Consider the following 13374-nt stretch of genomic DNA (forward strand, 5'->3'; position numbering starts at 1 on the left):
ACAGGGGAGAAGCTGCTCAGGCTGTGGCCAAGAAAAGCCAACCTGGACTTTACAATCCCTCAATTTTCAAACGTTAGCAAGTAGGCACACTGCTGGCCTAATACAGGCCCTTTGTGCAAATAGATAAAGGTGTCCTCTGGGTGGCAGCAGCCCTGAGCCATGGCTCACAGCATAGTGAACAAAGTCTGGCTGGATTTCAGCCCTCACTTGCTCCCTCTGGCTGGGTGATCTTGTGCAGTGAACAATTTACACAACTGTGCTTAGCCTTTGAGGAAAAAAGTTAAATAAAATGTTAATACTTTGCCAAACCTAACATATCCGTGGGCTGTATTCAGCTTGTGGCCTATAGGTAAGAGAGTCATCTTCTTCCAGCTCCTAAATCAGAGATAGTCAAGTGCCATCGTGCTGGTCAGGCTGCCTAAGAAGTTAATGACTGGCTATAGAAGCCTGGGACCTGAAATGGGTAAAGGCAGCCACTTACCTGCCGTGCAGACGGAGCGGCCTCCCGGACCTGCTGTGCCAGTTTGGCTAGGGTGTTGACAAGCCAGCACTGGCGGTTAAACTCCTCTCTCAGCCCCTTGCCACAACAACACAACAAGGCCGCCAGCAGATACTGGTAGCGAATGCTGAACTGGGAGTCCTTGAGGCCATCCTTCAGCAACCTGCAGGGCAAAGAGAGTGGGGAGTCAGGACACTCAAGGGATCACAAGCAAGGGTGTAAGTGTGGGGAGGAGTCAGACTTAGCGCCAACCCCGGAAAACCCACCCCAAACTTGGGAGGGAAAATAGACTTTGCATACACAGCTTATACACAGGTGTTCATTCGTATCCCAGAATGTGTCCACTCTGCCTGTAAGCAGAGCTCAAAGCCGCTCAGCACGTTTCTCCTTTCTTTCTCCCGTGTGTGGATGAGGTGGGGGGCGGGGAGCCAGGGAAGATCTTCACTATGCTACACAGGGGTGGACTGAGACCCCCTGAATATTAAGGGGCTGGCCCGAGGCCACATGGTAAGTCAGCAACACAGTGGAACCCAGACAGCTCAGCTCCCCACCCTGCTCGCCTAGGGATCAAGCATGCCCAAGTAAAGGACACACGTCTCCCCACTTTCTGCACACAGTTTTACCAGAAGAAGTAGTGAGTCACTCTCAAGTCAGAGACCGCTCGTTTTAGGAGGAAGCGCACCAAGGGGCTGTCCAGGTAGCACTCGTACTTCAGGGCCTGTTTAAGAGAGATGGACAATGAGGCGGTATTGATCGCTTGTAATCTAGACCAACCACTAATCCTGCTCTGGGTTCTCAGAGGCAGAATGCAGACTGACATGGGGGCCCGGGGATGGGGTTGTCAGAACGGGAGGGCAGGCCAGTCCACCGACCTGCACGAGCTGGGGTAGGTAGTCAAGCAACTCAGCATCTGACAGCGAGCCGATCCACTGCACAGCCATATGGCGCACCTCCTGGTCCGGGAAGCTGCAAAACACAGCCCAGTGCCCCGGTCAGCCACCTGCACACTTAACAGCAGCTGAAGGAGCCAGCACCCTCACACCTGGGTCTCAGAGGCATGGGTGGAGAAAAGGCAATGTCCCGCCTACTGCCAAAGCTACTAGAAGCATCGTTAGCACCTTCTCTGGTCCTGCCTCCTGGTCAGAGCTGGCCTCAGGCCATAAAAGAATAGGAGGGTGGACATGTTCATTCCTAGTACGATTTAAAGAAAATGGAATAAAGTCCTCGATCCCACTCCCAAAGATCTCTTCTTTGATTCCCACTGGGCCAGAAAGTGCCATCATCAAACAGCACTTTATGAGGGTTAAACCATTATTGTGTCTTGGTACAATCCTTTAATACAAATCTTGCTAGGCGAATTAACAGAGGGTCATGAAATTTTATATAAGCCCATACACCTTGGCAGAATTAGTTTAGTACAGCAAAACATTTGCCTCGAAAAGTCCTGAAGGCAAGACACATGGATCAGGTACATTTTAATTCCTGAAAAGGTGAGAAAGAAGCTGAAAATACTGGGTACTACCTGGGAAAAGCAGCCCAGGGTCTCAGACTGGGAGCCCTGTGCTGCCAGAAAACCCTTCAGAGGAAAGAGGGAAGAGAGGACTGTTAAAATAGACTAAGTTTTGGGTTACACAGGTGTATGTACTTGTCAAAACTCAGCAATTATGCAAGCAAGGCTGAGGCATTTCCTTCCAAAAAAGGTTAAAAAATGTAAAATTTTGCCTCAAAAGAAAAAAAACACATAAACAAACATTGAGCTCTAGTCAATGATATTCATGCTAAAGTATTTAGGAGGGAGTTATAATGTCTGCAATTTACATCGAAATGCATAAAAAAGTAAGATGGACTGCTGGATGAATAGATGGATACACGACAAAGCAAATGGAGCAAATGCTAATGGTTAGGATCCAGGATATTCACTGTAAAATTTTCTATTTTGTTGTATGTTTGAGAAACATTGAGGGAAATGAGACAAATATAAAGCGAAAAAGGAGAAGTGAAAAAGCCCTGAATTTCCAGGCGTATGTTCCCACTTTCCCCAAGGGCTGGCTCAGGTCAGTGACGGGCAGTGCCAAGCCTTGGCTTCTGGAAGGACACCTGGCCAGGAAAGGTGGGTGTTACAACTCACGTGGCATGCAGAAGTCCCAGGGCATCCTGGTGGTTCATGTGGGTCCACTGCTTCAGGAGAGCATAGATGTCAGGCAGGCAAGCCCACTCCCAGCTGGGGGCACTGGCGAGCACCAAGGGGAGCGAGCTCACCTCTGAGTGGCAATAATATCGCTTCTCCCACAAGCGCTTCTTGTCAGCATCACTGAGCCTGAGGGTAGGGTGGGGTGGGGTGGGGTGGGGTGGGGGTTAGGGAGAGGTGAGAGAGAGCAGTCAGCCAGTGGTAGGGTTTGTACTCTCCAAGAGAACAGTACACACTCCAACTCAGTGGTTCCCTCACTTTGCAGCTCATTACCTGAGGAACTTTGTAAAATTCTCATGCCCAGGAGACACCCCATACCAATTAAGTCAGAATGTCTGGAGAAGCAACATTGGTATTTTTAAAAGTTGCCTAGGTGATTGCAATGTGTGAAGGGAACCAGGGCCCAAATCTCATTTTTGATGCTGACTCTGGGACATCTCAGACTGAGGCAGAATGCAGGGACAAAGATGCCAAATTTGCTCCCCGTTCTGAGGATGCCCTGAGGGCACTACTCCCAAGTAGAGAGCCACCAGAGGGCAGTGGTCCCCACATGGTCGGTCTGGGCAGCTGAGAGGCCTCCTGGGCCTTCCAGGGGCCAGCTGGAGGTTTTATAGGACCTACAGATAATTAGGCCTTGCCTGAGATCAGGTGTCCAATGGGAGGCGGGAGCGGGGGGGCTAATGAAGCCAGGGATCAGCAGAGGAGTGGGGGCAGGGGTGGTGTGCAGTCACTCAGCTACTCTGGCTATGCTGAGTGGGACGTGAGGGATAGAGATGAGCCCTGCCTCTCTTGGTTCCCTCCACTCACATGCACAGGGTCCTGCAGAAGCCAGAAAGGTACACAGAGAGAGCAGGCAGGGGGATCCCAGATCCCACCAGCACCTCCAGCTCTGCGTTCCTCAGCCCTCTTCTCCAATCCTGGGGAGAGAAGCAGCTCCGAGGATGAGATCAGCTTGGACTCACTAACCCCTGAGAGCTACTAGCTTGCCTTGACACCTGACCCTTTTTGGAAAGTGACAGGGCTAGAGAAATGCAAAGGCTGTGTGGTGTGGAAGGGGCACGAGGTGGGGGTAGGGTGGTGCAGTCAGCAGCCAACTGCCCCAATAGACAGCAAGCAGTAGACAGCTTATCTGGAGTGTGGGCAAAGCTCTGGTCCTCTGGGCAAGCTGAGTCTGGGCTAAGTCCCAGCATGGGTATGGGCATTCCTAGACCTCACTTCCTGACCCTGACAGCTGCATTTGGCCTAGTGTCAGCTCATGAGAAAAGGCCTAGGGACTGCCCTCAACAGAGCCCTTCCTGCCCAGGTGGCAATACCCATGTCATCCCACCTCTACTCTCAAAGCAGGAGGACAAGGATCTGGAGCTGGGGGCGAAGAGAGGTCAGACAGGAGGTAAGAGACTCCCAGGGACCTGAGCCACACGGCGGGGCGGAGCCTCACCAGTACAAGGACTCCTTCTGCATGATGTTTTTAAGCACGAGTTGGTCTTCCTCTCGGAGGCTGCCAAACTCATAGCAGGGGCTGAACTTCTCTCCAGGGGGACTGGTGAACTTGATGTCGAAGGCAGAGGTGGGGAAGTCAATCTGGGGGCAGCACCAGAGAAGCAAGCAGAGAAAACAGGCAGGTGAGTGGGGGTGCCACCTACTTGGGTCTCCAGCTTCTTTCTCACACACCAGCATTCCTGCCTTCCTCCCTCCTCCCATTCTTCCGCCTTGTGCTCTCTAAAGTCACTTCCAGCAAAACAAGAGAAGGAAAGAGAGAAATAAAAATAGGCAAGTGAGGAGATGCATCTAGGTGAGGGGACCAGGCCCAGGCCAGAACTCTGAACAGAAGTGTCACCAGGATGACCCACTGGAAGCTTCCAAGCCAAGGTTAGGGAGCCTTCGGTGTGGTCCTGGAGGGCAGTGCTGCCTGATAGGGGTCAGACCACACCAGGTGAGGGCCCTAGCAACTCCAAGGCCTGCGACCCTGGGTCCCCTGCTCTAAGCTTCCAGACGTTCATCCTCCTAAAATGGATATTGGAGTTGAGTGAGCCAGTTCTCAGAAAGAGTTACATGTTCCCTCATTCAACAAATGTTACTGAACCCTAATACGTACCAATCATTGTTCTGTGCCCTGTGCATAGAGTAGTAAATAAGACAGACAAAAATACCTGCATCTTGGAACTTTCATTCTATCTCATTCTATATCCACCTTGACATTCCATGTTCCATACCAAGCATCTCATGACCACAGAAAGGGGAGCCAGAAACTGGTAACCAGACCTTGGTGCTAACGAGCTCCTCCTCCTTTCCCCATGAGCGGGTCCACCCACTAGAGCACTGAGTGACTGGCTTCGAGGAGGGCTTCCCCTTGGGCCCCAACAAGGGATAGTTCAGATTTTATTAGACTTAGTAATATGGGCATTCAATATAACGTACTCAGAGGAGTTGAACCATGGATGGCGAGGGTTTCGGACCCTGCCTTCAGGATCCTTGAAATCAAAGTTCACTCCAGATGATGGGACGCAGATTCCACAGAACTCACCCTTGAGCTCCAAGTCTAACAACATTCACCCAGTTGCTTCAGTCACATCATCATCCCATGCCCACATTCCAGCACTTTCTGCTCCACCCCAGCCCAATCTCTAGGGAAAACCTGGAGCTGAGTCTGGTGTGGTCCTGAGGGGTGGGTGGGAGACAGGGACTGAGACTGAGCTCTCACCTGCAGGATGACACTGTCCGGCTGGTGGAAATTAGGTACACTCCAACGGGCACTGGAATTTTCCTGTGTTGCTGGCCATAAGCCCAGAAGCTTCCGGCCACAGGTTAGGACTCTAAGGAGGATAGAAGGTGGGATGAGCCAACAAGCTCAGTGGCTAAGGACATGGTTTCCTTCCTGCTTCCCCATCCAAAAATCTGCCCTTTTTTACCTAATGCCATCACCCATATCCTCTCTCTCATTCTCCCCCTAAACTGACTGAACTATTGCCTTTTGCTTCTTCCAAGTCCTGGAAAAGCACCCCCTTCCAGGAAGTATTTCTGAGCCGACCACACCCTGGTCTGCATGACCTAGTTGCGGGGATGCCTTCCTGAGGTAGAGACTAGACTAGATGACCTCTAATATCCCTCCAGTGACAAGACCAGATGACACGTTACCTGGGCAGTGCATCTCCATGCCCCTCCCCAACAGTCCTGCGCCACCAGTCCTGCCCAGTAGCTATTGGTTACATCAATTGTCCTAGTCACTAGTCCTGTGCTTTGGTCTCCTCCACCAGGGCTGCGAGCCTCTGGACTCTGCTGGTGAGCGCCTCATGGCCAACCCTCCTGAGGGGTAGTGACCAGTAGAGCAGCCTTCTTTCTATCCCCATCCTTCTTCTCCAAGGCCAAGAAGCTGCTGCCCTGGGGCTCACATACTGCCTGAAGTTGAAGAGAGGGGTAGTGACCCAGCCCAGGGCTTCAGGCACCCGACGCTGTTTATTGGCCTCTGAGGAGCTCCCGGGCGGGGGGATGGGCAGAGCATAGAGAGTGGCACACAGCAGCGTCTCCCGAGGCAGCCGGTTCACCTGCACTGGGAAGCAGATCCTAGGGAGAATAGGAAACCACATCAGGAGGTGCCACCCCTGGGGCTTCAAGGGACAAGTGGCCCAGGAAGTCAAGCTAAGGCTGAGAAGTTGGCCTCTCTCTCAAGATCCTGGACATGCTCCCTGGGGAAGTCTTTCTACAGAAGCAGGACAGTCCCAAACTATAGGTTAAACCTCCGCTGGATGTTCCTAGAAGCCCAGTACAGTGTCTTTGCAGCCACTCAGTGGAATGAGGCAAACAGCCCATGATTTGGGGGCTGCCTCGCTTAGCCAGAGCCATCTCAGAGTTCAGGTGACTACATGTCCCATACTGTAAATCAACCTCCTCCTCTTGTTTTAGGATTTCTGCAGAAGGCTACCAAGGACCTGCTCCTTTTGACAATCCCTCTCCATTTAATGATCCCACCGCTAGCCTACTTCCTGCTGCTGAGAACAGGCAGGAAGCAGCAGCATGTTCTCTGCCCTGAGATCACCCTCCCCCACAGTCCTCCACCTGTCTGTCTTCTCCTGTCCCCTTCCCCTAAACCCCCGGGGCACAAGATGGTTTGTTCTCATCCCAAACATTTTCAAAGCCAAAGGGATAAAGAGAAGGAGTTCTCAAAGTCCAGGGGTGTGGGGTGGGGGGCAGAGGAGAAAGCAAATTGGCAGGGCCAAAAGGACTGGGACATACAATCCCTGGCCACTGCACAAGCCCAGAGGTTCTTTCCCAGGCTCCTCTGCCTGAATCACACCCTCTGAGTTCAGGAAAAGGAGCTAGGGTGGGGTGAGGTAGAGGCGTGGAAAGAGAGGTAAGGCCCACATTACCTTTCTGGAAGCTATCCCTGGGCCAAAGTCCACACTGTCACACCCTCCTGGCCAGCCCAGGGCCCAGCAGCTCCTATGCCAGAGGGCACACAGGCAAAGCAGCCACCCTCAAGGTTAGCAGTTTCATGATAAGGCAGGCTCCCTCTACGCTGCCCCTCACTCCTCCAGGGGAATCTCCACCCAGATCAGGCATTCCCTCCCTCCCTCCCTCCAGAGAACGGCAGAGCTCTGCTCTGTCCCAGCTGCCTCTCCCCTGAGGGGCCCACAGCTATAATTAGAGCCCCCCAGCAGCCAGTGGACAAGCCAGGCCAGGGATTGGCTGGAGGTAGCACAGCACGGCTGCTGGGCCTATTTTGAGAGTTAGTTGATCCCTGTAAGGCTGCAGTGGGAGGGAATCAGCTGACCCCATAGCAAATTGCTAAGGGAGCTGGGCCTTATCCCTTTCTTTGCACCCAAGAAGAGGCTTCCAGTCTCATGGCTGGAGGAAAAGGGGAGTGAGGAAACTTTCTAAGTGAAACCATAATCCCTTGAATCAAACCTCCCTATGGAACCTTCACCTGGGGTCAGACAGAATAACCAGTAGGTTAGCTGCAACCCTGAACCCCCTCCCTGCTTGAGAAACTCCTCCCCTTTCCTCTGCAACCCATTCCTCAACATCGCATCACACAAAAGGGCTCCTTCCTCCAGGAAGGCTTCCTAAGATGTGCTGGTTCCAGTTCTGGCTCTGCCACTTACAACCTTGGGCAACTACTCACAGCTTTGCACCTCAGTTTCCTCATCAGTAAAGAGGGGAACATAGCTTCACATGTGTATACATTGTCTGTGTGCTTTTTGCTATGGCTACTATGACACTGTGGCTACTGTACTGGAAGTGGGCTAAACAGGTAATAATATTTTCATGCATAAATATCTCCATGTATCACAAGTCACTGTGTCAGTCACTTGGAACAGAGAAACCGGAACTGAGAGGGCTCCTCCAGCTAATAATAAGACAAAGAAGGAAGCATTTATCATGTGCTAAGTATTATGCCAAAAACTTTACTTGCAATGTCCCAACAGCTCTCAAACAATTCTAGAGGGTAGGCCCTGTTACCATGTACATTCTGAGTTGAATGACCAATCCAAGGTTGCACCCACAGTAACAATGACTACACCCAAATGGGTGGATGGGACAATGACTACACCCAAAGCCTGAGCTCTGAACCTTACACTGTAGCACCTTCTCTCAAATGCCTGGTGGGGTCTTCACCATGAAGGTGCCAAGAGGTCTCCCGTGGGGCATCTGGACTGGTAGCACTGAGATGACACCTTCTACAAGGCTCCAGGCAGGGGACCAGCCCTTTGAGATCTGAGGCAGAGATCTCAGAAAGGGAGTAGAATGAGACCCACAGAGTAGGCAGGCTTGAGGCAGCAGAGGCCAGGTTGCCTCTAGACCTCTGACACTCTAAGGGAAGAGTCTAAGACCAATTTTGTGGGGTCTACCTGGGCCAGAGCAATGTATAGCACCCCTCCCTTGGCAGCAGAAGTAACTGAGGCCAGAGAATGCCAAGGGGATGGTGAAACTCAGTAGCCACATAATGCCTCTCCTGCGCATTTGTTTCATCGTTTCACACCTTTATTGCTCTGAGAGTTACACAAGTGTGAAGACAGGAGAGAGGGCCTGCCTCCCAGTTGTCCATCTGTAAAGTGCCCTCCCCGCCCAGCCCTCAGCATTTCCACAGACTCTCCATCTACTATTTCGGCATTCTTGGCCTTCCCAAGGACCCTTCTCAATCTCTCCAAGCTGTACTCCAAATATTGAAGTAGTAGTTCTACTCTGAAAATAAAGACTCAGATATAGTCAGTCTGGGGAAGTGAACCTGAGGCAGCAAACCAGGGCTTCCTGACTATTTGGAGGGAGGACAGAGCATAGCGCAGAAGAGGCCCCAGGCAGGCAAACACCTGCAACCATTCGAAGCGCCCTCGCCTCCATTTCCTTCCTGCTTTGCTTGGCTGACGCCTACCTTCCCGGCAGCAAATTATTGTTGATATAAATGGTGATTAATACTATCTTGTGTTTATGGTTTCATATTTATAACTTATCTGTCTCCTGTCAGTGCCACAGCTGCCTAAGTTAAACAAATGTCACCACTTTACAGTTTGAGAAACGGAGGCACAAAGAGAACTTAGGACTAGAAACAAAGCTAGAATACAGCCTTCATTCTTTGGCTCCAAGCCCGTTACTCTTTCCTCTAGACAACCTTCCCTTCTCCATCTATAAGTGCCCTCTCTCTATTCTGTGGAAACTTGGGGAAGAAAAGCCAATGAAAACTTTTAAGGGAAACAAGATCAAAACAACGAATTATCATTAAAACTAACAACTAACGTCTATGGTCCTTCATGGTTTACAAAGAGCATTCATAAATACTTCTCATTGGAGTCTCATAACTACTAGCGGGGTAGACATTATACTGTCCCCATTTAAGAATTAGGGAAGTGGAAACTCAGAGGTTGAATGACTTGTTTGGTTAGAGCAGTGAGGGAGCCTGGTCTAATGTAAGAGTGGGCCCTCAGCCTGAATCCAGGCATTCAGGAGCCTGGGAAGGGCTTACCGCTGGTCCCAGATGATGAGGTGGAAAAGGTACTTGGAAAAGTGAGCCCTTCGAGTCTGCAGGGGGCTGCACAGCTCCTTGCCACCATGACTGAGGGAGCAGGAGAGGTAGAAGTCTTCATAGCTACAAGAGAAAGGGCACAGGTCAGGACCCTTGGCTCCCAAACCTATCACAGTCACCCAACTTAAGCCAAACTCCATTTCCCCTGGTAAAACTCCTCTGGGTCTCTGGGGACTTATAACATGGGACATAAGGATAGCCAAATTGGATTTGCGGAGGTATGCTCTTAGGAGAAGCAATTCAATCTGGATCCTTCTGCCCAGTTTCAGGCTTCATGTTGGGACATGGCTTTCTTCCCTCTTCATGGGGAACCAGACTTGCAGCCTCCTCCTTACGGTCAGCTCCAGCCAGTCAGAGTGGATTTGTGCATGTGTGCGCATGCGCAGGTAAGAAGGGTGGGGGATGCAAACGACATATGCCAACATGAATGCCAGCACTTGGGGGTCCCTGTGGGTGACAGGTGCCTGACAGAAGAGGTCAGAGAAGGCCCTGGTTTCCCAGGCTGCCTCCTTTGTTCACTGCCAATCGCCCAGAGGAATACATTAAGTGAGGAACAAAGACAGATGGGGATGGGAGGAGGAGGGAGGGATCTAGGATGGGGTGGAGCCAAAGGCTTATTCCCTCAGGCCTTGGATGCTAGAGACCTTGCAGAGGAACAGAGGATTACCAAGTGACAGTGCCGCTCCACACCCACCGACCAATGCAGGCCTAGGGAACTTCAGACAAAGGGTCATCTCCCACCTCCCCACCCCCTCCCACCGTGCATCTGCAGGGGAGAGCAGTCATCGGCCATGGGGCAAGCACTGGATCTGGAAGTGACCATCTGTCGCCTGTCTCTATCAGCTGGCCTTGGCTGGGAGGGGGCAGGGATGCCGATGCAGCCAGCACTGACAGGGAACGTGGAATGCCTGCCGCTGCCTCTTCTCCATCTCCTAAGGGACCTTCTGTCTCCTTTGGGATGTTCCAGGCCATGTCCCCCCCAGGCACTTGGCTCTCCCCATCAGCCACCCTAGACCATCATGCCACAGAACCTAAACACAGGGAAGCAGAAGAAACCATTTGAAAGTCAAACTCTGCTTCTCTCTAGAGGCCATCAGGCGTAGGCTCACCTGGCAGCCCAGGTGATGGGGATGCGGTGGGTGGCATAGACAGTGAAGGCCAGGGGCCCGGCAAAATGGCAAGCGTCCTGCACCAGGTCATGCTTGTGGCTCCCATGCACTGCTGTCTGGAAGTCTGCGTTGAACGTGTTGCAGTACAGCTCCACCAGTTCCAAGATGGCAGCTGTCAAGGCTTCCACAACCTTCTCTGTGAAACAAAGGGGTCAGAAGGAAAAGTCATGAGGCCTCAATAAGCCCCATCTTCTTGCCATAGTACTGACTAGGATGGAATACACTAGGAAATACTCCCCAAATGCCAGTTGGTTGTCTAATAGCTGTGATAAATTTCACCCATCTGTGGTGAAGTGAGAAGAAAGCAGGAGCACGTCATGAGCTTCTCATAAAATGACATCAAATTTTAAACATTGTCCTTGTTTTTGTTTTGTTTTTTAAGATTTTATTGGGGAAAGGTAACAGAACTTTTTTGGGGAACAGTGTGTACTTCCAGGACTTTTTCCAAGACAAGTTGTCCTTTGGATTGTAGCTGTGGAGGGCACAGCTCTGTGCAGGTCCAGTTGCCATTGTTAGTTGCAGGGGGCGGAGCCTGCGATCCCTTGCGGGACTCGAGGAATCTAACTGGCAACCCTGTGGTTGAGAGCCCACTGGCCCATGTGGGAATTGAACCGGCAGCTTTCGGAGTTAGGAGCACGGAGCTCCAACCACCTGAGCCACCGGGCCAGCCCCTGTTCTTGTTTTTATTTATTGCAATTTATTTAATGTTAAATGTCCTTTCTTTTAGGAAAGGGTGGGGATCATAATTGTCAGTTACTTTTAAAAAGTCTGTTTAGCAAAATAAAAGTTGGTAATTTCTATGTTGGCCCCCAAAATAATATTTTTGGGGATATTTTATTGGTCCATGAAACTCAAAAGACTAGGAATCACTGACGAAAAATCCCAGAGATATGGGCTTTGTAGGACAAAGTTCTCCTTGACAGACTTAAGAGGAAATCCTAGTGAAAAATTCTTTATCACCTTCTCCCCAGGCCCACCCTACCTTAGAAATGCAGGGGTTATGAGCAGCCTGGAAAAGAATCACAACTCCCCAAGAGAGAGTTTTCCCATCTGGAACCCAGGGCAAACTTTGTCTCACCACCCCACCCTCACACTTCCACCACCTAGTCACCATCTCCCAGGGACATCACAGGAATAACTAGTAAAAATAATGAGAAAACATTTTGTGGAAAATGTGCTTTCCAGCTGTGTCCATGCCTCATATAGGAAAACACACACATAGGCAGACCTAGAGCCATTAATCAAGGGGGCCAGGGAGAAAAAGGAATCTGAGCCGAGTTCAGTTTTCAGCTGCCCCTACTGGATAAAGATGGAGAGCAGTTCCCTTACCTCGGTTTTCCCTCACAGCCAAGACGGCGGGGTCCTATTGAAGAAAAAGGAGAGGGAGTGGAGCTTCAGGCCCAGAGCCTTTTCCGTCACAGCTAGAAAAACAGCTTTTCACAGCTGCACTCATCTGGACCAGACTGGCCTGAAGTTTGAGGAGCAGAGATTCCCCAGGGAGGATGGAGTAATGGTTTGTACCAGATCCGTGTGATGGACAGAGTGAGCCAGACCAAGGGTAAAATCATCGTGTCCACCCAGATGAGATACTCCAACCCTCAGGCCACTAGACCAAGGACCTGTCATGCTGTCCCTGTCTGCACAGGACAGGGCCCCCACTGTGGACTCACTAAGCCCCTGGCTCAGGGAGATTTTGTTTTTGCACCCTGATGGGTACACAAACTGCCAGCAATGCCTCAGTAATTATGAGCCTGGGCCCATAATCTTCGCTAGTCTGGGCTCCCAGCAATCAGTCCCAAGGGCAGACCCTGGCCCTCCCTCATCCACCAGAGGAAGGAACATACTTGACATCCATTTCCCAAGAACTCTTGGTGGCTAAACTGTTCAAACATAAAAGATGGAGGTGGAGAGGGGAGTCTTTTAGTAGTTGGACAGCTAATTACCCAGTTGCCTGTGAATATTCCTCTTCTTCCCCATGCTAGTGCTCTGGGCCCCGTTACCTTCTGAATTTTAGGCTGCACACGGGAGGGGCAGGGGGGCAGCTGGTTGAGAGCATTGGTGATCTCAGGGGTCTCCACGGCAGCCAGGGCGTTGCAGATGGCCTTCACGGACTGGACCACCCTGTCAGCCTTCAGTGGGAAGTCGCCCTGTGGGAGGGGGCACAGTGAGGCCAGCAGGCTAGCGCTCTCGGCCTCTAGCACCCAGCAGTGAAGGAATAGGCTGGGGGGAGTATGGGCTCATGACCCTCAGGAATAACCAGTAGAATCCATGCTTTATTTTCAAACACCCATCATCAGTCAATAATCACTCTTACTGAATTAAATGAGGCATACGTACGTTCCCAAGTTCTCTCAGCCATCCTCCCTGAGCTTCCTCTTATTTCCAGCTACAGTCTACTTATACTATGCAAACACACACAGGGTCTTCCCCAGAGACACGCAGTTTTTAAAAAATGAATCCAGAGGGAATAGCAAAAAGGCCAGAGATCACATTCAGGCCCCAA

General features: G+C 51.2%; 1 protein-coding gene across 4 annotated transcripts in view; it reads right to left on the minus strand.

The window, feature by feature from the left end:
• Nucleotides 1-13374, minus strand: part of PIK3C2B (phosphatidylinositol-4-phosphate 3-kinase catalytic subunit type 2 beta) — a 63997-nt gene that overhangs the window by 19517 nt on the left and 31106 nt on the right. For 3 of the 4 annotated variants that reach the window (XM_081026895.1, XM_081026897.1, XM_081026894.1), the window contains exons 9-19: nt 12872-13018; nt 12201-12234; nt 10812-11007; nt 9643-9765; nt 6081-6248; nt 5389-5500; nt 4126-4268; nt 2628-2816; nt 1372-1465; nt 1123-1217; nt 482-662 (exon numbers count right to left, since the gene is read on the minus strand). In XM_081026895.1, coding sequence (XP_080883021.1) covers nt 482-662; nt 1123-1217; nt 1372-1465; nt 2628-2816; nt 4126-4268; nt 5389-5500; nt 6081-6248; nt 9643-9765; nt 10812-11007; nt 12201-12234; nt 12872-13018 — 1482 coding nt within the window. The remainder of the gene's footprint in view (nt 1-481; nt 663-1122; nt 1218-1371; nt 1466-2627; nt 2817-4125; nt 4269-5388; nt 5501-6080; nt 6249-9642; nt 9766-10811; nt 11008-12200; nt 12235-12871; nt 13019-13374) is intronic. The other variant, XM_081026896.1, reaches the window with a different exon arrangement.

Source organism: Rhinolophus hipposideros (assembly GCF_964194185.1).
Source record: "Rhinolophus hipposideros genome assembly, chromosome: 19".
Taxonomy (NCBI): domain Eukaryota; kingdom Metazoa; phylum Chordata; class Mammalia; order Chiroptera; family Rhinolophidae; genus Rhinolophus; species Rhinolophus hipposideros.